General features: G+C 37.7%; 1 protein-coding gene across 3 annotated transcripts in view; it reads right to left on the bottom strand.

The window, feature by feature from the left end:
• Nucleotides 1–26,575, bottom strand: part of abca1a (ATP-binding cassette, sub-family A (ABC1), member 1A) — a 51,527-nt gene extending 24,952 nt beyond the window's left edge. For all 3 annotated transcript variants that reach the window (XM_079812742.1, XM_079812743.1, XM_079812744.1), the window contains exons 1-11: nt 26,366–26,575; nt 23,117–23,221; nt 22,403–22,496; nt 19,686–19,827; nt 19,462–19,580; nt 14,476–14,597; nt 11,174–11,365; nt 8,899–8,988; nt 2,544–2,787; nt 2,310–2,449; nt 479–595 (exon numbers count right to left, since the gene is read on the bottom strand). In XM_079812742.1, coding sequence (XP_079668868.1) covers nt 479–595; nt 2,310–2,449; nt 2,544–2,787; nt 8,899–8,988; nt 11,174–11,365; nt 14,476–14,597; nt 19,462–19,580; nt 19,686–19,827; nt 22,403–22,496; nt 23,117–23,182 — 1,326 coding nt within the window. In that variant the 5' untranslated portion in view covers nt 23,183–23,221; nt 26,366–26,575. The remainder of the gene's footprint in view (nt 1–478; nt 596–2,309; nt 2,450–2,543; nt 2,788–8,898; nt 8,989–11,173; nt 11,366–14,475; nt 14,598–19,461; nt 19,581–19,685; nt 19,828–22,402; nt 22,497–23,116; nt 23,222–26,365) is intronic.
• Nucleotides 26,576–27,157: the final 582 nt, after the last annotated feature.

Below are 27,157 nucleotides of genomic sequence, written 5' to 3'. Positions count from 1 at the left end.
CTAGATTTATTTACTTTATTTATTTGAATCAAAATGTTGTTCTTAATTTAATCTCATTTTATTTGTTTATTTATTTATTTTAATGTATTTTTTAGCACGCCCTTGCATGAAAGTCATGCACATAGAAATGTGACATGGAGTCATGCATTTTGTGCCTATGACAGCAAAACACCTAACGTAACACACTTTTTCATTCGTTTAGGCACAAATAGGTCCTTCTAAAACTCCAAGGGTTTGAAGATCTCCACTAATAAGTAAGCATCCTTCAGAGCCCCACACGTTGTGTGCCATGTGAGTTCAGTAGTGAGGTTAAAATGCAGTACCGTTTATGTCCAAAACGTGGCAGTGTGAAGTTCACAATCTGAGCTAGCAGAAAAATCATGTGCTCAGAAGTGACTAACAGAAAAACAGGAACAGTGTCTTTTGTTTCAAGAGGGTTTCTGCTTTCAGAAAGTGTGTGTGTGTGTGTGACACGCACCCGCACTAGGTCCATCTCCTCGCTGTTCTCCATAAAGCTCCAGAGTTTGGGTCTCATCTCTTCCCACATGCCCCCGAGGTCCCTGAGCACGCCGAACTCTTGAAATGTCTTATTGACCTGAAAGAAATAGAGATACAGTTCAGCCGGGCTCAAACTACAGGAGTTTTTAAATCCTAACCAACTGTGAAATCTGGTGGCATCACGCACACAAGGAGGATCTTCACAGATTTTCTTCTTTCAAATCTTAAACCTGCACACACTACAAGATTTGAAAACCGTGCGCATCACACACTACAAAATATTCTTAAGATTATCATGCCAGATTTAGCACCTCACGTGACCTCACAGGGAAGCGGATGTAAACAAAATGGATACTGTGTCGCGGCAACTTGCTGTAGACATTATATGAGGAGGCATTATAAAGGCAGTCGTGTTGTTGCCACATTTCGAGCAGCCGTTCCTCCATCTCCGTTATCCAGCTGTTTGTTGTTTCACGGTCGCCATTTCAAAAGTTCCGTCACTTTCGTAGACTTGTCTATGATTGGCTATTGTGGAAGTACTGACATGTTTGATATTGTCGGGACGGCCCCGATGTGTCCGTGAGCAGATCAGGAGGTTTTGTGATTTTTTTTCTCAGAATGTCGGTAAATCGGGCATAAATCGGCCTGAAACTCCTGTAGTCTGCTTTAGGATGGTCCTCTAGACCCAGGCCTTTCAGCTGGAGGACCTTTAGGTACTGCTGGGGATTGCTGGAATATATATTGTATGGATATCATACAAAATATATATAAAAAAATATTGTATATACTTCAGAAATTTGCTCAAATATGGAAATATTTGTCTAAATTTTTATTTCTCATGATATTCAAAACCTTGATCTACAGGTTTCTGTTTTAATACTTGAAATGGTTTTTGTGGATGAATATAAATTGTGTCTACATAGCTTTGAATAATATAATATTACGTATTTTTGAACCAATAATCTAATCAATAATTTAAAAGGGTACTTTAAAATATTGTGCAGTGAAAAGCATCAACAAGTGTCCAGAATACATGACAACTTTTTTCAGGAAATCTATGAAATATTTTCGCATATTTTCATTAATTGTCAAAATAAAATATCATATAAATATTGGATGAAAAACTTTGAATTTGAAATGTTGCCTTGGCAGCTAATTTAACTGAAATAAGTGAGTTGAAGTGCTAAACTTACTCAAATTAACACAGAAATAAAAATAAATATAAAAAACATAGGCAGATAACAAAATGACTAAAACTTAAAATAAAATAAAAATATGTAATTGAATGAAAATGTAATTCAACACATATTATAATAATATTATACAATAGTGCCATCAAATCGATTAATCGTGATTAATCGCATCTAACAAACATTTGTAAATAAATAATGTGAGTGTATACACACACACACACACACACACACACACACACACACACACACACACACACACACACACACACACACACACACACACACACACACACACACACACACACACACACACACACACACACACACATACTTATATACTGTATATACATATTTATTTACAAACTTTCATGTTAGATGCGATTAATCGCAATCATCGATTTGACAGCAATAGTATATATATATAATAATAATAATAAAACAACACTCGTTCTGATGACTAGTGTCATCATGACATGATCAGATGATTAAAATAAATTATTATAAATAGAAATAATACAGAATGAGTATGTGTGTTCAAATCTTTGACTCACAGAAACCTGGTCAACACTGGTTTGACATACAGTAATGAGCATGTGTAACACTCCTCAATCTCCTGACCTCTTGTATGATCTTCTGGGTGGCAGGAGTGTCTGGCGTGTACAAGATCTTTCCCATGAGCAGCGGCTTCAGAGCTCTCCAAATCATGCGCGATATGGGACTCGACTCCAGGCCCTTCATCACGTTGTTGCAGTAGGGCGCTAATGGAGAGATGGCAAGTTTTTGAAACAATTTAGTGGGGTACGTGACATATTTTGCATTCGCAAATGAAGAGAGAAATAGGGCTTCACTCACTGGAGGAGTTGTCGTAAGCGGAAACGGGCTCGCTGTCGTTGTCGTTGCCGTAGCTGCCGAACAGGGCCTTGTAGTTGTTATCCTCGTACCAGTTGAGGGACTTGATCTTCAGGCCTCCGCCCTCCGGGTGACCGCAGACGATGCGGGATACGGCCTGGTACATGTGGTTGGGGGACTGAGTGCTGTTGCCCGTCAGGTACAGGATCTCGTTGCGCATGTCCCGCCAGCTCTTCATACTGATAAGCTGAGAAACAATGAGACAAGTTTTATCATTCAGCATTAGTCAATGTGTTGACGTCATTTCCTGAAACAGGAAGACAGGGCGGGACATATCGAGCAGCTCCTCCCCTTTTTTAAAATAGCCAATAGCGTTTAGTTTATATCACAGCTGTGCCAGAGTAAAGCCGCAGTTTCCACTAACCACTTCTCCTCCATATCGCTTTAAAATATATCACTTTGTGGTCCGATACGTTTTCTGGTCTGCGTCAACTCGATCATATGATACACTCTGTGTTATCGTGTCACTGGACCGGAGTGTGTTCACGCTGCGGCGGTTCGCGTGACACTAACGTGAATCCAGACTTCATTCACCCCATAGGAAAGCATATTTACACTGTCTGAATCGTTCCCTACCCCCTATTTAGTGCACTTTGTGCCATTCACCATGTAGAAAATAGTAAATGCGCGAACGAGTGACCGATTTCAGCCGCAGCTTCAGCATCTGTTTATAATGTAGGGGGCGGGGCTTCAGATTCTATTGAGCATTTGATTGGACAGAAAATTGGACAGAGGCTTTGAACACTTATATCTTCTAAATGCGAATTTTGTCATTGTATTGGAGCACACTAGATTATAGATCACTTTAAGATTAACATCAAAAGTCAAAAAGTCTTTCATTTTCAGTATAAAATCTATATTTGTGTACACTAGCACTCAAACGTCTAGGGTCGGAAAGTTTCTTATGATCACCAAGGCAAGGCAGCAGTTATTTGATCAAAAATACAGTAAAAACAGTAATATCGTGAAATATTATTACAATGTTTAACTAGTTTGTAGACAAATTTTAATGCTGGCTTGAGAAAGCCTAGCAAGTTTAGTCATTTTAACAGCTTTAAAGCCACAATGTAATTTTTCGCCGCTAGAGGTCACTTATTCAAAACGAAGGCGTAGCTTTATGGCGCCTTGATTTGGCGGAGCTTTTATTATGCCACAGTCGCCTCTTCAGCTTCTTCCGCTCATGCGTATGTGGGGTAACAGCGCTGTTTTATCATATTACATACATTTGAGTGTGTTGAAAGTTGTGTTATAATGCTACTCTGTGCGTTCGCTCTGCGGCTACTATGAGACACTTGTTCACACTGCAGTGAGCTAGATTGATATTAGGCATGGTGAAACCTGGTACTCGCGGTAAATCAAGAAAACCAGATTTAAACGATAAGACTAACTGTGTTGAGCTGTATAACAGTGATTCGTTTTCTGTATATGAATGTATCCAAACAGTTGCTCACCTGTCTAATAAAACACATGAAGAGTTTCGTTGCAAAACGAGATATATCCATTTTGAGAAATGTTGGTTATTTGACATTATTATTTAAGACATCAACAGTCAAGTTCATTCACAATTTTTTGTACATTAAACTATTACTTGAGCTCAGTGAAGGCCGGGACACAATATTCTTCAAATCCAGGATATTTTTTATTTAATTTTATGTCCATAAATAAGTCAAAAACCATGCCAAAATGCAACATATTTATCTTAACATTGTCAAACATCTTAAATTGGTTAAAAAAACAATACATCATAAATATATGGAATAGTATATACAAAGATTGATTAATAATAATAAGATTCCGAGTTAGTTTTGGTCAGAACATACACAACATAACGTTTTTTTTTGTTTTTTTTTTGCAAAACGCTATATATCCACCTTATAATCTACTACGTAATACCATTAAGAAAAGCTAGTGAATCAATGTTTTGTGTGTGTGTGTGTGTGTGTGTGTGTGTGTGTGTGTGTGTGTGTGTGTGTGTGTGTGTGTGTGTGTGTGTGTGTGTGTGTGTGTGTGTGTGTGTGTGTGTGTGTGTGTGTGTGTGTGTGTGTGTCGGCATGACAGACCAACATTACTCGCAGTCGCACGATGACAACAATTAATATTTGGATGTTTTCCCTCCCCTGAATGCCTTGCCCGTTTGGTCTTCTCCCTTTGATGATTTTCTTAAGATGCCTTCCTTTTTCTCCCAACAGCAGCTGGAATGACCGGCTCCAATCCGTCATCGAAATCCATAACGTTAGCTTGACTCTGAAGCTTTGATTCTCTGACTGACAGACAGCTGTTGATCAGTGACTTAGCCTACGTGACTGACAGCTCGCCTACAGTATAAACTGGTAAACGTTTTTTAGTTAGCCTATTGAATCCTCTTTTTAAAAATATGTTTTTTGTTTTGATATTATCGTTAAATCACTGAGCAAACTCGGAGCACTTCACCGGCGGTGACTCTCTCCTCGCGTGACATCCTGAGCTCGCGCAGCGTCCTAACGTTCTATATCGCACTTTGTAAAGAAACTGGGCTGGCGGATATCGCGTTTTGTGAAAAAATACATTTTGTAGTTGGCTTAAAATGTACATTTTCAAATCTTATTAATGGCAGCAATTCACACATAGATTAAGGTACATATAAACAGTGATTTCCAAAAATAAAATCCAAATGTCAAAAAATGGCGTTTATCGCGTTTTGCAACCAAACTCTTCACATCATAAATTAAAGCGTCTTTGGTGTTTGGTTTCTACAACATAAAACCAGAAATTGAGGGTAACATGGGTATGATGTCATTGATAGGCGATGCACAGACACGACCCGTGTCCTGGTTAAAATTGCTTATTTCTCTGGATTTAAACATTATTGGAAACATTTGGGATAATGTCAGTACGCAAGTCAACAAAATATACAACATTGTTCTAGTGGATATTTTAATCCAAAAATCTTACATATTGTGCCTTTAAGTTTGAAGGTTTTCAGTTTGAAGTAGCTTGAAATAGTTTTAAAGCTTGAAGGGTTTGAAGGCTCTATGAGAAAAACAGACTGATATTATGAATCACATTGAAAACGCATCTTATCAAGATCATCAAGGATGTGAAGAACTTGTCACAAAATGTTTGCTTATGCTAAAGAACTGTTTGAAACGGTTCGCCTGATGACGGGAAAACAAATGCAAACATCCCGGCAAACCGGGTGACTAATGACTGTGTTTATTCAGTTCTTTCAAAGCACGTCATTCATCGTTACAGCTGCTTCAGTGAGATTAATATTAATTGCTGTGCCATTACAAAAACATCCTCAATGTCTTGTTTTTGAGTCTTGAAGTGTGTAGTCCACGTGCCGGCCTGCATTTGGACATTATACCTCGGGGCGGGTGTAATTGTTAGGAAGTGTCGTCACTGTCAGCTGAAGGGTGTTACTGATGGTGACTAAACCCAAAGATAATAGTAATAATAATAATAATAATACTACAGATACTTCTTATTCTCTCATTATTTCCTCACCCATATGACATAATATATGTTGTTTTTTTCATGTGAAACACAAAAAGAGAAATTTGCTTGATACTTCCAGTCTTGTAAAGCCATGCAAGAGCAGAGGAACAAACGAAATGTAAGTTGTTATTCGTTGATAATGTTCTTATTTGCTTTCACTCTCAGTCAATAATGACTTGTATGATCAAATCTATGACACACTGAAAAACCTATACAGGTTTTTAGTGCATGAAGGTAAGTAAATAATGAAAGTTAAATATGTACTTGAACAAAAGCATAAAAGTAGATGATGAATGTAAGTGTTTTTAGGGTCATCCAGTGCTCGGAGAGGAATGCAAGGGAGTTTATGAAAACCGTATCTCGTGCCACTTGCCTGACAACAAGATGAACAGAGGCGCTGCTGTAACACGCTCACGCATGCCTGTCTGCTGAAGACGAGGTTACTATCGGTCATTCTCCTGATGAGACCGAAAGACAACTCAAGAGGACTAAAGACCTACTTTCTGACATTTCCATCACATTTATGGATGCATGTGGAAAAGAAAATGGGTTATGAGAATCACGGTGTGATGCTAATCAGAGTGTTTTCATTCTGAAATAAATGGATGGTGTCACGCAGTGTAACGCTTTGTTTGAACGTGTGGACGGGTTATAGTCAGTCAGGTTTGTAAATGATGAGTCAATATGATTCACAGGGCTGTAAACACTTCTGTCATGTGCAATTCCCAAAATCACAATCAACCCATCTGAGAAATGAACACACAAAGAGCTTTACTGCCGGGTTCATTTATTTATTCTACAACCTCGAATGAATCCTGTAACGGGGTGTTGTCGGTAAAACCAACGTGTAAACAATTAAAGTAATCATGAAACAGAAGTTGCGATAGTCTTTTCTTCCCTATAGACAGTGACATATCAGAGTGAAATGGCTTCTCGAAGAAAAAATTTAGGGGCGGGGCTTGATTTTGTCCATGGGGAATTGATTGGTTGGTTGTGGTTCGCTATTGGTGGATCTCATGTGAGTGACAGGTTGCCCCGCCCTTATCATCAGAGAACAGATGTCACAGCAAGAGGGAGGGAGTTATTTTTAGGGATGCACCGATATGAAAATTTTGGCCGATATGATAACCGATAATTCTTTATATTTGAACTCCGATAACGATATATTGGCCGATAAATCTAAATCCAAATTTTTATATAGTTTTTGAGAGCCTGATTACAAAAACAAAAGTCTCACCATTAAAAGCCATGTCATAAACACACTATTATAATGTTTTCATTATAATTTTATGTAGCCGTTATGACAGACTTTGTTGCACTTAACTCTATTTTTCTTTTTGAAGTGCTTTCATGTTTCAGGCAATTCAAAACCATCATCATGGCGAACAGTGCGCATTTTAAGTGTCTCAGATGAAGGAAATAATCCATAATTTTTCGGCTTTAATATATCGGGAACATTTTATTTCTGGGCCGATAACGACAACATAAAAAATTAACATATATCGGCCTATTATACCGATATGGTGGCCGATATATATATCATGCATCCCTAGTTATTTTTAATGAAAGAATATGAGGCACATCAATACAAAAAAGAAGATGTGCACGGATAGATCATTAATAATAAATACTGCAATATTCCATAAAATTTTTTTGAAGTAAAACACTATATAGACATATAATTTTAAAAAAGTTACCAAAATTTTTGCTAAAATTAAAATGAAAACATAAGAAAATACATTTTTAACTGAAAGGATGAGCTCTCAGTCACTTTTCCCACATCATCCAGGGGTCTCATTAGGGAAGGATTCATCTATTCCCTCTCTTCTGTATAGCCGTGTTAGCCATAGAAGAGAGCTATTGTCATATATGCCACCTGTAAGCTATCATGAGGTGTCTGAGGAAGCCCTGGAGGCCAGACAGACATGCAAACAAGGCAGAGTAACTGGAGAAATAAAGCATGACCTGAAGTAACCTCTCCGCTGCCGGCTTAAGTGAGGGTTACTGGAGTTCAGCTCTTCTGTGAGAACAAAGAGGAACTAATGCCGGTCAGCGCAGCGTTGGCGTCGACTCAATTTCTGTTTCTGTTTAAAACGATAAAACTAGGCCTTACTGGAAAGAGATTGGTTGTAAGACTCATTCCCTGTGAACAAATGTCCTGTGTGATGATGTGGAAACAGAGGAGAATGAAAAAAATGTGTCCCTGTTTCTTTCTAAAGGCAGGTTACTTAACATTTGTCGAGCTCTGCACTTTTGCCCAGCGCTGGCAGGAACTGGAGTCTTGTGACGGGCCAAACTACTGATGCTAACTCACTTAACACTCAGGTTTGGTTTCTCAACTCGGCGCACCAAATGCATGAGAGCAGTAACACCGAGTACAAATGTCAAGCGTCAGCTCCTTGGTTTCCAAGGGACAGAGAGGTCCGGGATGCTAACCGAAAAAGCTATTTATTAACCAAAGTGTTTGTGCTTTTAAGCAAAAGTCTTGTTATATACTGATTTTGGGAAAAGCAAAACGCTTAATGATTATCATTTGTCCCGATGCAAAGTACAAGATGTGTTGTATTTCCAAGACTAGCAGATTGGAATATTAGACATAAAAAAACGGTAATATAATCATAATTACATATAAATATTAGTTGATTCTTATTGCATTACCGCAAGACTAATCAGCATATGTTTTTCATTTGTGTTTTGTGATTAATCCAGATCCTAATACGGGATAAAATCATTTGGGAGGCTGGGATGGGAATCCCATTTCACTCTGGTGTCTAGTTCGGTCTCCAAAAATGGGGTGAGGGATATTTTAGGGGGTGCTTACCTCCACCGCTAAGGCTCCCACACTCTCCAGCAGGCTGTCTGTTGCTATGGAAACATCTTGGATAATCTTTGGGTCGGACTTGACATCTTTCTGCATGACCAAACATAAGACAATATTAGCTTAAAATAATCATATAATTGCACAAATTTTACTATAATAATGATCCAGTGAAATTTATGGTCAAAAAAATCCAAAACCCCCCCAATATTTTCAGTTTTACAGATTTAGAAGTTGAACAGAGTCATCACACAAATACTAAACACCATCATGGTAACTACAATAATGCAATACAAATTAATTTAACAACATTAAATGCAGCATAAACCCGAATGTCCATAACTGATAAGAAAGAAATGTACTTTATTTTAAGGTGTCCTTGTTACAGTGCAATTATACATTTAAGTACTGAGTAGTATTAATTAACAATACTAATTGCATTATTTACTGTTATTACTATAGCAAGTACATGTAACAAGTGTAACAGTAACAGACACTTCAAATTAAAGTGTTACCAAACATATTTATTAAATGAAAAACAACAAATTTGAGCTGTAAAAGAGAATTCATTGGAATGTCAATTTACGGTTTTTAACTGTAAATTATAGGATGACTTTGTTTTTTTTTTCACTTCCAAAAACTGTACATTTAAAAAGATTTTCAAAGTTACTAGCCACTCAGTATTTTCACTGGATTTTGACATTGATACCATGGGTTTTAGACATTGATACCTGCCATATAGATATTTTTAATATTATCTCATAATTTGTCAGCAGGAATATTAGGCTGCTGTGACTTTAATAGCTGACGCACGATGCTACACATGCATTATCTTTCTCAACTGTTTACATTCTTTTAAAACATAACCGACTATTCTTACATGAATACTCGCCAAGACTGGCCTTTTGACATTACTTTGTGTGTATTTGACTGTTTAAGCAGCGAAAAAGTACTCAATTCAGTATTGAGAGGCTAGCCTGGTCCTACCAGACTCTCGTACATTTCATTTGTACAGAGAGTCTGGCCACTCTCCATTGACAAGCGTTAACTTCCTTGAAGGCGGGTTCTCTGTTGAAGTGTAAAACTATTGGATCTGCCCAGAGCCGCTCTGGATCTGCCATAACCAATCGCTAACGTTTGGTCGTGAAGTATGTCATCTCAAACTAGCGCATGACATCAACTTCTTCTGTTCGCTGATTGGACTGGTTTAAATTTGAATTTTTTTTTTAGAGAAAAACAGAGAATACTGAAGGAAAATGAAAATTGAGCGGATATACGTGAGAGGGTGGAGCCAGGCTATTGAGAGGCGGCTTTATGTGCGCAAACTTTGGGTGTGAGAATAAAATCTGCAGAAATTAGTAAAATTATGGGCAATACGCGCAATCCCACACCGAAATTCAAGCCCTATAACACCAACAATATTTAGATATTATTTTTTTGACAACACTACATTGAACTTGCCCTTTTAAAAGACTACGATTGAAAAATGTATATATTATATATAAAATCCAACCCGCCAATGTGGCTAGAAGGAGTGACTGCGTCACACGGCAATGCTGAAATACACACGCATTTGTTTTAATGTCAAGCCCTGCATGTAAAGACATTTGCGTTAACATGCATTAAGCAGTTTACGGGTTTTAAACTGCATAGTGCAATGTAAATTAGCGTGTGATCCACATACTGCGGGCAACTCTGGGCTATACTGTTGTGATTTAGAGGGAAAATGTCAAAGATCTCATTGTCCCCTTGCTTGCATAACTAAATTGCTGTGCAAAGATAGTAGTGACCTGGCATCTTGAAATCTCATTACTCAAAAACAAAGAAAACATTCAGTCTAAAGCGAACATACACAAAGACATCAATATGTGACGAGTCTTGGCTGATGGCCACTGGGGTTCCTTTTTCATGCACAAATTATTCTGATTTACACAAACAAATTATGTAAAAGTGGCCATTATGTGACCACAATGTTATTCTGTTGAGCTTGAAGACCAGGCAAAGTTCACTGTGTCCATATTACAAAAATATACTCTTGTCCTAGTTGGAGTTTAATTGGTTTATTGTACTGGCGAATTCCTGTGCTTATTGTAGCGTTTATTGTATTCCAGTAAGCAACTTTTATGTGAAACATATGGGACATAAAACACTCAAGCAATCATTTACATTTGAAAATGTGTCTATTCTTGTATTCTAGCTCTTGTAACATCAACGAATGAACTAAACAAGACTTTCTCCCATGAAAGAGATGTATTATTTAACAATTGTCTTTACTTACACGTATTGGCTTCAGGAAGTCCAAGTTGGACAGGAAGTGGTTCTCTGCTTTGTTCAGCCATTGAGCAGATGATTGACAGATGATGTTTTGAGTCAGCTGAGACATGTCCTTATCGGCAATGGTCACGAATTCCTCCAGAGACGTGGAATTGCACAGGTCTCTAAGATGAACTCCGAACCCTTTAATAAGCACCTGTAGATCACAAATAGCAGTTGAAAGTGAATAGACAAAATCTCTGCGATCAATGTTTTCAACCTTACTTTGAGGATAATGTTTTCTACAAGAGCTAAAAGCTATGTGTATATTTGCGAAGTCTTGAAGTGGAGGTGAGCAACCAGGAAACCATATGAATATGAATGCATAACATGTATGAGAGTGTATTTTTAAGCAGAACAGAAGATGCTTCATGTCTCCATTTTGATGTAGTAACCAGGCAAACCTCTATCGCTCAACCAATGGCGTGAGTTTGAGGCGGGACTACCTGTTTCTTTGACCAATGGCAGATGGGGAAAACTGTGTTTGCATTCTGTCTAGTTCATGTATGGTCATGATCTGGTATTCAAACAGTGCAAATTATTGTAAGAAACAGCGTTCTGTGATCACATAATTATAGGCACTTTCTTTTGTGAAAGAGGCAATGAATAGTCTTGTTCTTTACTTTTTTTGGAAGATCGTGACTCCCTGTCAGCTTTCTCACTCTCTCCTCTTTACACAATAATTCAATCAGGTCAGGATGTGCTTAGAAGATGACTAAAGGCTAATTTGGGAAGCTCTTAAGGTAAGACCTCAGACAACTATCTCAGTTTCTTATATGCATATACACAACCGTTTCTGTTTCTGTGGCAAGCAGGGTGGGGACGAGAGCCGCGGGAGCAGAGCGAGGCCGATGTCGTGAGTGTTAAAGAGCGTCTCCTGCGCGCCACACCGGTCTCGAGTCTTACGGAGGAGCTCCGTAGGGATAGAAGGAGGATTGACGACAGTGCAAGACGAGAGAGGACCAGGCCTGGACTTTAAAGTTTTGATTTGTTTATATATGTGCGGCAGTCGTCCATGAGGGGCTGCCGCTTTAGCTTTACTTTCGTTTTGTTGTTTGTTTATTTTATGATTAAAGTTTAAGTTGAATTTTTTGCCGGTTCCCTTCTCCTACTTCCCTGAAATTTAAACATTGCTACAGTTTCTTCGGCTCACCAAAGCTGCAATTATTTGATCAAAAATACAGTAGAAACAGTAATATGTTGTGAAATATTATTAATATTTAAAATAAATGTGAATATATTGTCAAATGTAATTTATTCCTGTGATCAAAGCTGTATTTTCAGCATCATTACTCCAGTCTTCAGTGTCACATGATCCTTCAGAAATCATTCTAATATGAGGATTTGATGCTCAAGAAACATTTATGATTATTATTATTTATTTTTTTCAGAATTCTTTGATGAATAGAAATGTAAAAAGCACAGCATTTATTTGAAATAGAAATCGTTTTAACATTATTAATGTCTTCACTTTCACTACTAATCAATTTAATACATCATAGATGAATAAAAGTATTAATTTATTTCAAAACCTGGTCCCATAAACTATTCAGACACTTAAAAATGCATGAATATTATTTTAGTGAAATCATATGGTGCATATACTATATTTAAGTAATATTTATTGCTAATAGTATTTAAAGAAAGATAGCACATACAAGGTAAAGATAAATGAGCTTTTAGTTTGTTTTAAATTATAAAAAAACATATATGATGTTCAATATGAAGTATTTGGTAACACTTTATTTTACAGTGTCCTTTTTACATATGTTACATGTACTTACCATAGTAATAACAGTAAATTATGCATAATTACATGCAACTAATGTTGCCTTCACGTGCATCGGTTCTATCTATCAGTTCATCGGAATTATCGTAAATGCTAGTTTCCTAGTGCTATGATCTTGAGGAGTTTTTTTATTTTATCAACTGGTTTTGTGTATACTGTCTATCTCTCTGTGTGTAGATGTCTCTGTGTATGTTTGTGTTGCAGATTGGTGTTTCCTCTATTAATCACCCGAAGACTGTGATTGGTCCAGCCAAGCACCTGATCCGGATATAAGGACCGCCCCAAACACTCATTCAGGGCTTCATGCCATTTTGTGTGCCGTCGATCTTCATGACATTCTGTGTGTCGTCGCACTTTGTGCTTTTTTGGCTTCGTTTGAATTAGAGAGTCTTATCAGAGAGAGATTGATAGTATTTCTGTGAAACTGTGAAGTGTTTGTTTATTTGGGGAGCCTTTGTTTGATTCTCCAGTTTTTCCTGATGTTTGTTCGATTTTTGACCTGATAATATATTTTGATTTATTTGCCAGAAAAATGGACATGAACAAAGTCAAGTCAAAATTCGAATGGGATGAGCTCGTAATCACGACTTCAGAAGTAGGAAGTACGCAAATTCCGAAAGCATGTGAAGGCGGCGTAACCCTCAACCAAACCCTAACCCTACCATAACCCGATAAGTACATGTAGTTAATTAATATTACTCAGTACTTAAATATATAATTACCAGGTAACAATTATAAAGTGTAACCAAGTATTTTAACACTTTCTGGTTGTCAATTGTTAGTGGAATGGGTTGAATGCAATTAATTTTATACAGTTTAAATGTGGCTTAAATGCACAAATGTGTTTGGGGCCATAGTTTTAAAGAATCCCACTCAATTTTTGATGTATGATAGATGTAGAATAAAACGCTGGGCACATTGTCGATAAATGGAAGTACGGTGTTATCAAAGTAGCCTCTATCTTGCAGCAAGTGTGTCATAGGTGCTGAGAATCGCTCGTGCTGTCTCAGTGTTCCAGGAATTGCTCTGTGGTCTTAGCTCTGCGAGGCAATAATCATGTGACTCCACCCACCCCCAGCGCACAGGAGCATGTGCACCGCTCTCTCAGTACAGCTGTGCAGGAGATCCATCATGAGCAGCATCTGCCCGAGACTGTCCAGTCGAGCCCGATCCCAACACACCAAGGTCATCTGCATGCGAGGTCGTACGGACGCATGTACGGGGCTTTGAAAAACTGAGCGCTTCATATATGTACGAGCCAACGATGTGTTACGTGACATGACAGAGTGCCATTTAATGACTACGAAAGACGGAGCGTAAAATATATTAAGCGCTGTTCATATGTGTGAAGGTAACTAAAGACAACACCAGCAGGACAAAAAAAACTAAAAAAAACTTGATTTCTGATGATTCAAGACAAATTTTTGTATGATTTGGGAGTTTTTAAACAGCTCATGAATGTTGTCCAGTTCCTTTACCTTCTCCAAGTTGACGTTAGCCTCCACTATCTGTCTCACAGCATGCTTGGGCAGGGTAGCATTTTTCTCGAGAAACTCAGACAACGTTTCATTATCATGGAGGAAGTCCTTCAGTTTGAAACCTAGGAGAAAAAGAAAACCCTTAAGACTAAAAATATCAAAATGAAATATACAATGAACGTAATCAAATAACGAATTCAGCAAAATACTATGAATATACATTAGCCAGCGTGATATACAGTAACGGTCAAAAGTTTAGAAACATTACTATTTTTAATAGTAAATGCTCATCAAGGCTGCATTCATTTGCTCAAAAATACAGAGAAAAAAACTGGAATATTATGAAATATTATTACAATTTAAAATAATGGTTTTCTATTTTAATATACTTTAAAATATAATTTATTTCTGTGATGCAAAGCTGAATTTTTATCAGCCATTACTTCAGTGTCAAATGATCCTTCAAAAATGATTCTAATATGCTGATTTATTATCAATGTGGAAACAGTTCTGCTGCCAAATATATATATATACTGTATATAAATAATACAAGCTATTTGTAGATTGAATAATTTATATAATAAAGTAGAACTAAAATAAATAATATAATTATTATTTATTTATTTATTTAAATAAACATAAATAAATTATGCAAGCTTATATACAAACTTGAATTTGATGACGTCATATCCCAATCATGCTGACTAACACAGGTCAATTGGCTGTTTTTAATTGAATTCATTACATGACAGTGATTCATAACTGCACCATGAATATTATCATTTCTAACAAAGGGTGTCATTCAGCACATTGTGATAAGTATGACTCTACTGCAATTCCTTACTCCACGATAAAGCGAGTGAGGTAATGCAGGCCAACCATTGCGCTAGGTTACAGTCACGAGAGAATGGTCCATTTAGCTCTCAGTTCCCCGAGTCCATCATGCAAGATGTCCACAACAGGGAAAACAAAAGGCAGAAAGTGACAACAGCAGTGTTCCTCACAGAGCTCATTGTGCTGCGTGTCAGAACATTCCGGAAGAGTCATCGTCAGTACGAACTGGTTTGAGTCAGTCTCTTTCCTCTGGGGTTACTACAGGTCATTCTCCAGCTAGCTCCCTCAAATCACCACAGAGCACTTAGTTCTCACATTTTCTTATTGTTGCTTTGCTATACAGGAAGTCTTTTGGGGAAATGAGCTATAAAAGATTTTGAGGGGGTGGAGGGTGCAGAATTTGTGTTCGTGCATTAGCAAAACAAAAATGCTTTTTAATGTGAAGAGCCTACAAATGCTCTACGTTTCACAGCAGCTTCAAACTTTGTTTCTCCTCTGCAGGGAGGAGTAAAAACAGCTACAAAAGTGATACTGCCATAAAGTAAAAGTATAGAGCTATAAAACAAATATAGCTCAGATCATTTGAGATCTGGCAAAAGCTGAGAAGCGGTTTTGGAACTCAAAAGTGGGGTTTACTTTCAGAAATAACTGCAAAGAAACATCATGTGAAATATTGAAGTAGAAAGACCGAAACAGTATTTTCTTGTAACACATTGTCACGGTTCTGTTTAGTTGTTTTCATTTTTCATTTTAGTTTGTTATTTTCAGTCACATGTGTTCCTTTGTTCAATTTTTCCCATCATGGTAACTAATTTAATCAGAACAGGTGTTTATCATTATCTCCCCCATTTGCTTTGTATTTAAGGCCATGTCCACACTAATACTGATAGCTTTTTGAAAACACTCTCCAAAGCGGATACATTTTAAAACGCCATCTCCGTCTTGTAGTGTGGACCATGAAAACGGAGGTATTTGAAAACAATAACGCATGTTTAGTCATGTGACGCATGTTTATACCGCTATTGTGCCTGTTATGTGCTATGTATAAAATATGTTACTTTGCGCACTCTTCATATCACAGTCCTGCAAAGATGACCCAAAATTGACTCACAATTGCTGTCCTGTGGCAAAACATGATAGCAGTTGCGTTTTAGACCAAACATATAATGGTGAGTGCGAATATAATGAGCCTGCCAGAAGAATTGTGTGATGACTTGATAATGTCTTGTTCTGTCTGTCATCTCGGTGAGCTTTTATGAGATTTAACGCATGCACAATAAGGTGAATTTGGTGTTTTGTCGTTTCTTTGCGGACAAGAAACTTCTGGAAAACGCTAGTGTGGACGGAGAGCATTTTAAAATAAAATGAGAACTGCGTTTTCAAATGTATCCGGAATAATGTAGATGTAGCCTAAGTTGCAGTCTTTTCAGTTCCCAGTTGTCTGGTCACAATGTGTAGCGGTTGTGTTCGTTTTCCTGCCTTGTTTTGTGTTTACTAGTGTGGATTATTAAAGCCTTTGTGAACCTGTTCTTCCTGCAACCACCTGTGACACAACACAGGGTTTTAGGATGTGTTCACACTTGTAGTTCAGTTTGTTTGGTCTGGACCAAAAAAAAACATTTTCACAACCTGATTGGTCGACTTTTATTACGTATATTTCACGAACATCCAAAACAATGCTGTGTGCTAGACGAAAAGCACTCGCTGTATGTGCGTAGCCTATGTATGATGGTATTTTGACCAGCTGAGAACTCGTGACAGTCAAAACAGCGACAGGAAACCCTCAGTCACACACACAAACCAAGATCTGCTGCGAGGAGACGCGGTTCTGACGCCTGTGCCGAACTGTGATGGGCAACATCACGGCTATCACCAGAAAAAACAGGAATCATTGAGCATTTTGTCCTTTTTTGTGTCGCATCTTGTGACATCATGTCCCATCCCTTACGAAAATGAACCACGGTTTTACTACAAAAAAACCATGGTTATTATAGTTAAACCATGGTAACCAAAAATTAACCATGGCTTTGCTACTCTAACCATAGTTTAACCATGGTATTTGTGGTAAAACTGTGGTTTTCAATTAGGTAATCAATTAGCCAAAAAACCATGGTTACTACAATTTTACTATAATAAAACCATGGTTCATTTTCGTAAGGGATTTCTGGTTTGTTTACATGACTTCAGTCGAACTGTGGAGTTCGTTTGGAAGCATCTTTTCCGCTTGTTTGGTGCGCACCAGGGTTCAGATGGCAGCGTTCACACTTATTCAAACAGAGCAATTGCACCAGGGTTCGTTTTAATCAAACCAAACATGCCAAAATCCTTTTTTTGTGTGTGTTGAAACACATCCACTACAACATTTTTCCTCAGAGGAAAAAAGGGAGAATTAGGAGATCTTTTCAAAAGTCTCCATTTAATGCATTAATCGTTATCAACTACATTATCAAAGAGATCTCGTTTGCGATTATTCTTTGCTATAGCATGACCTCAAACCGTTTAAACTTCCTTTACAAAACCTCAGAGCAGATGGGACGAGTTATCATACCTCAGTCTTCTTCAGTGGAATGTTCTAGAACCACAAAAAGAGCACACTTATGAAACGTGAGTGTCTCTGTGGCATAAAATCATCATGTTTAACCATTGACTCTTGAGGCTTGCTAATCCACAGTGGGCAAAGCAAGCATCCTATTTCTCAAGCCCCAGATGCAAACGGCAACCCCTACGGGAACATTAATTAAATGCTGTCAACTGTGAGAAGATGCAACTCCCACAAGCCTCTCTCAACAGCCATTACAGCGAGTTATTAGTCTACAAAAAGAACACAAACTTCAGCTTATAAGCAAGTGTATTGTTTATAAGCAAGTGTACAGTTTGTAAGCAAGTGTATGGTTTTTGCACATATCGCTTCTGCAAGTGTCCATCGAAAATTCCCATAGGATCTAACATAATATAATAGACTTGTACAGGGCTACAAATCAACCACCTAAAACGCCCTGGCAAACGCAGCAACCACATAGCAAGAAGCCTTTGCAACCCCATGGGACTTAAAGGTGCAGTAAGCAATTTCTGAGAATCATTGTTGTCTTGCCTGATCATAACCCTTCTTTTTCCAGTGATATTCCTCTGAGCTTTCTACAGTCTTTCTTCAAATCTATCCATTGCTCACTTTCTCTCCTCTCCCATCATGAGTGGACACGCAACCTACTGCTGATTGGCTCACTCTCCTCCCCCTTTAATGCTATTATGAACTATTATGAACTATGAGAATTATGAGGAAAAAACAAGCAGATTGCGACCCCTTTTTTACTTTTCGATAATCAAACATATCTAAAACAGAACATGTTTCCTGTTTGAAGAGCTATGTAAAGCCACACCTAAGCAGGATGTCTGACAGGAAACAGACAAATGAATCCCTCTGGTGTTTCACTGGGAACATAGATGCCCGTTGGGAATCAGGATGTTGAAACACACTACTTAAAATTCACCTCACACCGGCCCAGCATAGTTATCAATACCAAAGCATATATGAGAGTGAATAATGCTATAAAGTGGCAGAGTGAATTTAGAAATTTGATACCAAGACATGAATTGACTTTGCAACAGACTTACAAAACATGAACTCAACTCAGATAATGATTCCATTCTTTTAGTGCTTTTAGTACAACACTTAGTCCTAACAACAAACTGAACCAATAACAATGCTGTTTTTGGTACAATACACTAGTGTTCGAAAGTTTGGGGTCAGTAAGTTTTTTGTTAAAGAAATTAATACTTTGTTCAGCAAGAACGCATCAAATGTTACAAAAGATTTCTATTCTGTCACGTATAAAATGTACCATGGTTTCCACAACGATATGAAGCAGCACAACTGCTTTGCACACTGATAATAATAAGAAAGGTTTCAAGTCAGCATATTAGAATGATTTCTGAAGGATCATGTGACACTGAAGACTAGAGTAATGATGCTGAAAATTCAGCTTTGATCACAGGAATAAATTACATTTTACAATATTACTGTTTTTTTTACTGCATTTCTGATCAAAAAAATGCAGCCTTGGTGAGCACCGACCCCAAACTTGGGACCCTAAAAATGATAGTGTACATATTTTAAATGACTACAAAAGCAAATGTTGTGAAAGCGTGCCTGACCTTCAGTGTTCTTCTGCAGTTTTCTCAAGGCCCGGACGAGTCCTTTGAAACCTTCAAAGCTCTTGTCGTGTTGGCTGTACAGGAGAATTTTCTTGGCATCGATGAACAGTCGGGAGATGCTGTAAATGACAGTGACACACACATGAGGAAAACATGTTGTGAAGTGTTTCGTTTTTAAAAAAGTGTATATATATTCTGTAAAATCCAACGCTTGATATACTAACATGGAGTCATTGAAGTTGCCCACCACTCCGGGCGTCTCTCCAGGGGTGGGGTAGCGAAAGCAAGGGTTGTTGGCATTGCAGATGATGCCCTGCACCCATGGTAAGCTCCCTGCAGAGGGCATGGCCTTATTGGGAAAGTGGCCTGGAAAAGCAAGACAAAGCAATCAGATTTGCAACAAATTAAATGCTCTATGCAACCATATTTCTGTAAGTATTTAATGGAATCAAATGTATTTTATTTTATTTGGAGTAATGTACACAGACTAATCATGCACAATGAGGCCATTGTATTATTTTTATTTCAATCATGACACTTTGCGGAATAGTTTTGCATATGGCAATGTTGATGTATTTGGTGTAGATCTGCAACGTTGCTGCTTTTGAGACTGCTAATAGATACACAGACACGCTGACATGAGCCTGTAAGATATGCTGCTGCTGCATAAATAGACATACATAAATCCCATAGCTGATATAGGCAGGTGGAGCTGGGGAGGTGGAGGGGTTCAGAGGAACTCTGAAGGATTAGCTAACAGCGAACCCTGAACTAGACTATTTAAATGGTGAGCAAGAAATCTCATTGGCTGCAGGATCAGCAGAGGCCAATCAGCTTGTGCCAAGCGGTAATGATGTGATTGCTTGCAGATCCTATGTAAAGGACAGATCAGCCTGTGCCATCAAGAGTTTTATTGCTGACTATTCGTTTTATTAAGAGTTCATGGGATGAAAAGGTTATGTATTTCACACTATCTATGCACAAGGACAACATTGCACTTTGCGCTTCATTACACAATTCCTGGAAACATCCCTGCAGAAATGCTTTTCCTTTTGTTTGAAAGGTGTATGTTTTGACAAAGCAGATATACTGTACTAATTCTATTCTTCTGGGGGCGTATTACAGAAACATCTTAACTTTAGAATCCTATCTTATCTGTTTAGTAACCATGGCAATTTCAGTTAGGAGCGCATTTAGGACAAAGGCTATTACAGAATTACATTTCTTATTATTTTAACTATGGATAGAAAACGGATATTACAGAAGCATCCTAACTTTATTAACTGTCTTAACTATAGGACAACCCCACTGGTGTCCTAACTTCAAACCTTTTTGAAATCCAACGGTAGAAATCACAGTACAAAAAGCCTTTTTTGAGAGAGCGTTACATTTATTAATTATATAAGATGAAGAGCAGCAACGTTTTGATGGTGGAGATACTTTTGAAGGACCCAGAGGATGTGCTGTGCTTTGATGATAAAATGCTTGTACATAATTACAGACTCCCACGACGATGATTTTGCAGTTATTTGACGAATTGCGACCAATATTACAGAGGCCAACGAGCATTACCAGTCATTCTTCTCTGGCATAAAGTTGGGCTGAATCCAAAATCACCCCCTATACCCTTAAATAGGCCGCTATTTGAGGGGACAGCCATTTGTAGTGGTGTCCAAAACGATAGTGGACGTTATTGAGTGCACTCATTCAATCCCACATTGCACCGCAATAACGAGTGTGATGTACACACAGCGGCTGTCCGAATTCACTCACTTGTTTTCATTCACTCCTTCAAGTGAACTGTATCAGGATTAAAGTAGGGAATAGTGATTGAGGGTTTAGGGGGCGATTTCGGATTCAGCCTTGGTTTGACGCTGGACGTTCGATATTCGCAAATTTAAGGACCATCTATAAAGTTACATATGACATTGGTACCTACACATTTCAAACTTCAATAGCATTTGAACTGAATATGTAAAATGTGTGCAGCATAGCTGACACATAGATGTCGAACGTCTAATAACGTCAAACCAACTTTATACCAGTTCATTCTTCAAGTGACTAACGCCTTATACTTTTTTAAAAGGCGATTTATAAAACAGGCTTTAACTTTTCAACGGAGCTTATCAAAATTTCAATCTCTGCCGCACTGGAATTAGACACACGCTGTTGTTCCTCCATTTTGATTTTAGGTTTACCTCAGAAGCTGTTTGCGCGTTGTGGGTTGCTTGGTAACAGACCTGACAGTTGATTACCGAACTCAATGGAGCGGTTTAAGATTAACTAACTACAGATAAGATGAGATTTTGTAAGATAGGATAAGAATCCTAAATCAAGTTAAGATTTGCTTCTGTAATACGAAATTGTGAAAAATCCTAAATTAACTTATCATATCTTAAGTTAATCATACCTTAAGTTAAGGTACCTTAACTTAAGTTACCTATACCTAAGATAGAAAGTTTCTGTAATACGCCCCCTGGTCTTCATTTACAGATTTTGAAAAAAACTCTTAGTTTAAACATTTCGTTATTTTAGTTCAAAGTACAGGAACTGACACACTGCAAGAAAAATTCTTGGAGCTGTTTTTCTGTCCTTGACCTCCCCTGGGTACAGTGTGATTTCCAAACAGGAGCAAATATTGACACGCGAATGAAGTAAGACATGGTGACACAAGATATTAAATTAAAGGCGTTTAGGATCATTTCAAATCGACAGTGCATTCCTTTTAAAGTAGTCATTACAAATAGGCTTTAGAACAATATAATGAAAGTGAAATAACAGTTGGTTTTTATCTTCCTATTTTAAACAGATCCATAGTTTGCTATATTGAGCAACAACAAAAAAACTCTCTCATTCGACACATCTGTGGTTGTAAAAAAAAAAAAAAAAGCAAAATAAATGTTTGTGTGTTTGTTTGTTTTGCCCATCTTAGGCCACTTACATTCATGTTGCTCGTATGGAGGATAATAGAGTCTGACAGATATCAGGATGAAAAAGATGAAGAGCGGCCATATTATCTCAATCAGTAGCTGAATCTGGAAAAGAAAGGACACAATGGTGTTACATTTACTCATGTGTTTACATCCTGGATTGCTTTGGTTCCTTCCTAATGAACTTTAATCTGAAATTCAACAGCGCAACTTCACATATCCTGAATAAACTATTCTAGCGAAGTCAAGAAAAGCCTGTTTATCATGACGGTTGTGGGGCTTTCTGTTGACTTCCAAGGCATCTGAACCTCCTACATTCAGTGCCAAGTGCATTATGTGCTGTCCGTACCAATATCAGTATCATTTAATCAGCTTTTTGAGGTACATTCTCTTACTGGACTTTAAGAAAACGGTGATAAGTACACGAATGACAACTACTGTTTCTTCAAACAGCAACTTAAAAAATGCTACACAACACAATTCAAATCCACAAATTGTCTTTTTATTTATGTATTTATTCATTGCTTTCAATACGGGGGGTTGGTGACCCCCAGAACCTCACAGATGTCACCATACAGAAAAAATGGGAGCCTTGGGACTCCATATGTTACATTCGTTTGGCTGCATTTGAAATTTGATTGTTGCATTTATTGATACTTTTGATAACTGATTGATTAGTGGTAAGCGATGCGTTAAAATCTCAAAGCATTTGGGTATGAACTTACAGTCTGTCTCCGTCGGAAAGTGAAGTTCTTCCACAACAGTAAGCCCAACTGAGTGGAGAAAGCCATCTTGCCACGGCTCCACACTGTCCGCGCCGCCTCTGGCAACTGTCAAGAAAAAGAGATGTGAAGCTAATGATGCCAAGCTCAACTAATTCAACCGTGGTCACCTATGGAACGCTCAAATACAGGTAAAAGATCCCGTGACAGCTTTATCTAAGGGGGGCTTTATAATATGGGTGCTGTGACATCATCCTAAGAGTTGCATTAAAGCAAACAGAGACATTGGGACGAGTAAACATTCAACAGATTGTGAGAATTTCCTACTAACATTTCAACCAATTTGAGATGATTCACCACAAAATCTAAATGGACAGTTCTTGTTTTTGTATGGAATCCTTCAGTATTATGATCTATTCGTGCACATTATTGTTTTTAATTCATAATCGTAACATAACATAATCGACATCTCTTCTTTTCTCTGATGACGTGTTTACTGGCGCGAGGCTGATGCAACCTGTCACTCACATGAGATCCACCAATAGCAAACCACAACCATCCAATCAATTCCCCATGAACAAAATCAAGCCCCACCCCTTGGGAGACCTTGCTCTGTTGCAGGACAGAAGAAGTGATTCTGCGGGACAATGCCGGACACGTGTGGAGAAATAAATTTACTACTATTGTACTATGTAAAATATTGATTATACATTAGTTGGAAAGTCTATTCGCCATCACAATGAATGATAATGTTTTAAATCGTCAATAAGCTTTGTTAATTGTGACCGGCACTCAATTTTCTTTGAGTGATACAATGTCATTTACTCTACTGGACCTATTATGTCTAATAATGAACTGAATAACAGGCTAGAAAGTAAAAATCACATTTTATATTAAAATACATTTCCTTAAGTAGCGACTAGTTTATTGTTCTTTGTTAGACTATGCTAATCTATGCAAATTTTCGCGCTCTAGCTATAACATGACGGCCAAGCAAATTGATTTTTAAACACCATTTGCATTTTTAGTATTTTTGAAATGCGAGGCATACATCTTGTAGGCACCCTAGTTCCGCCGCCCTACATTTTTTCTTGTTTGAGAAGCCGTTTCACGCAGATATACGTCACAATAGGGAAGAAAAGAATATCGCAACTTTCGTTTCTTGCCTACTTTAAGCCAAGACTTTATATATAGGAAGACGGTGCACTCTGATTACTTATGAATGGGAGAAAGTGCAACACCCAATATGGCGAATAAGCCCCGCCTTCTAAATGAAAGAGCCAATCGTTGATTAGTAAAGTGTCATTGCAGCTGCCAGCTATGGTTGCTATAGAAACAGGCAGTTTCTAAGTCTAAAACACCTGTTTAGGACTGCGCATGTGCATTAGCTTTGTCCAGGTTGAAAAATTGTTCTTTTTTTTTTTTTGCCATGATTCAAGTGTTTAGAGACCAAATTTATGAGACAGTTGTTGTCAGATTTCATTGGTGATTTCAAAAATGAAATTTAATCGTAAGCTTGGCGAACGGTTTTGGTGTTTCCCCATTCAAAGAGATAGGAGCTGCACTTGCATGCCCGAGATGGCGTTTCTAAGATGGCCGCCGAGTGAAATGACTTCTCGTAAAGGGACTTTGCTTTAAGTTAGCAAGGTAGAATAATAATTCAAACAAAATGTTTTGCCATTGACATACAGTAGCTTATCTTCAAGTCACTCATCTTATCTGTCAGACACTTTCATTTGCTATCAGAAAACTACAAACAGAACAGAGTCCGTATGTGGGAACTAATTCATAAATCATGATCTCCTGCTGGTGCTTTGATTGAATTGTCTAGTAATGCATTTTCAAATTAAATTAAATCAATTAGATTGAGTAATGCTGTAGCTATTAGACATGAGTCATTTTTTCCTTTCTATTAAGTTAATCAAAAACACTGAAGTACACTAATTGTTTTACATTTCTGATTCAAAACTCATTTTGATTAGTATACATTTGAGTAATGTTTAAAACTTTTGTCCACCAAAGCAAAGACGGTGTGGCATAACCAGCATGCAAGAAGCCATTTTGTTGCGTTTGGTAAGAAAAACATAAAACGTATTTTAAAGCAAGAAAAACATTTCTCCTTGTATCATTACCTATATTTGCCGTTGACTCATTCACAGTCCCTGTATCATTCAGCCTAGATGTGTTTTAAATCTTTTGTTTTTGTACTGTTTGGGCAGATATGGATCTGTCTGAGGTAATGTGATTCTTATGCTTGTTTTTATCATACATGACATCACAAAGAGCGTCCCTAGCGGACGCGTGCGTTTTCATATTTTTCTCCTTGTTTATCATTTTCTTCTTATTATCATATCGCCTCTCTCGCCATGCAATGCCTACAATGTCTTGCACATGCACACCAAAGATCAAGTTTTAGGCTCATTTTGCACTTAAATCAAGATAAATAAATCCACGACTGATTTAAAATATGTCCAAGAAAGGTGATGTAAGAGAATAGCCTTCACATGCATTTGTTTACTATACAGTCTTTGTCAAGAATGCCTTCTGTGGAGCAAAATATGAGAAGACATTAATAATACACCAAACTATAGACCTTAACTGCTGTTCTACCACCAAATGGGTTGATAATCGTGATGTTTTAAAGATGCTTTAGAGTTGAAGAGCTCGGAGTGCTTTTCATTGTTCCGCAGAGGAGAGGTTACTCTCGGTCATTTCGCGCAGACTCGGTTATACCAACAGATGCTGAAGCGACACGCGAGCACTTTTACCGTCTTCTTTGTTCAACTGTCTTTTCAAGTTGTCATTCTCTCAGTAGCATACGAATTAAAATGATAGTCAATCATAGGCTACAGAACTTTTCAACATTATAGCTGCCTGGTACATCACAACTCATCAAGTGTTTACGACAAAAGACACGACCGTGCAAGTGCTGAAGAAAAACAACAACAGCGCGTTTCTTATTCAAGTAGCAGCGGGTGAAACTATTCATATGTTTATGTGTCACGATTATTAAACGATGGAACATGACAATTGTAATCGGTTTTCAGCATAAACGACTGTCACGAAGCTTTCACATCACAACTCCAAAAACAACAAAAAAACGTAATTTGTGGGGGAACAACAACAGCGTTTCTGATGACAGATTTAGTAGCTACATTTAAAATATGTATCTTTGAATTAGTAAAAAAAAAAAAACAGCACGAGCTCACTGCAAAAAAAACTTAAAAAAAAAAAACTAAAAATGTTACTCACCGTTTTTTCTTGCTTCGAAATGATTATTCCTTATTTCATATAGGCCTAAACTGTAAATCCTTTAAAGACCAGAAGAGAAACAGCTGTTTTAACGCTCTCAAAAGCGATATTGTACTGGTGGCGTTTTGTTCTCTATGGACGGACTTTTTTCCTCTCCTCCATCCTTTTATAGCGAGAGCGATGCGCGAGGTTACTGTCGGTCAGAAAAGCGCTGCTGTTTGTGTTCGAGCCTCCATATATGGAAAGCACGTGCGGACCCAAAACAGCTCTTAAAAGGGCAACGTGCATCTGCGCAAAATACGTTTTTTTACTCTATTTTATGCATCTTACGTTACATGCGCTGTAAGTTTATACAACAAATATTTATTTATTAATTTATATGAATTTAATATTAATTAGCTATATTATCTGACAGTTATCACTGAAATAGGGAATGATTTTATCAAGACATTAACCCGGTTACACAGACAAGGTTCAAGTCGCAAACTAAAATGCATTATTGAGCTGTTTTAACTGAAAGCAACTTGCACTGATATATCTTAAAATATGTCAGTGGCATTGTTTTGTCCCAAGACACCAGTATTGTTGTTTTTTTAAGACACGTTTATGAAAGCTATTTAAGGATTTTTTATAGGACTAGTTGTTAAAGATCCCTAACTTTCAGCACAACAATTGAATGGGGATGTAATCTTGTGTGGGGTGAAATTTGCACAGATCTCGTGATGCCACCCGTGCGACACATCTTCAGTTGTGTGCCCGACCTCATTGGGTGTTTCGGCCACTTATCACAAG

Source organism: Gobio gobio, assembly GCF_949357685.1.
Source record: "Gobio gobio genome assembly, chromosome: 3".
Classification (NCBI taxonomy): Eukaryota; Metazoa; Chordata; class Actinopteri; order Cypriniformes; family Gobionidae; genus Gobio; species Gobio gobio.
The sequence above is the reverse complement of the archived record's forward strand: the minus strand, read 5'-3'. Positions and strand labels throughout refer to the sequence as shown.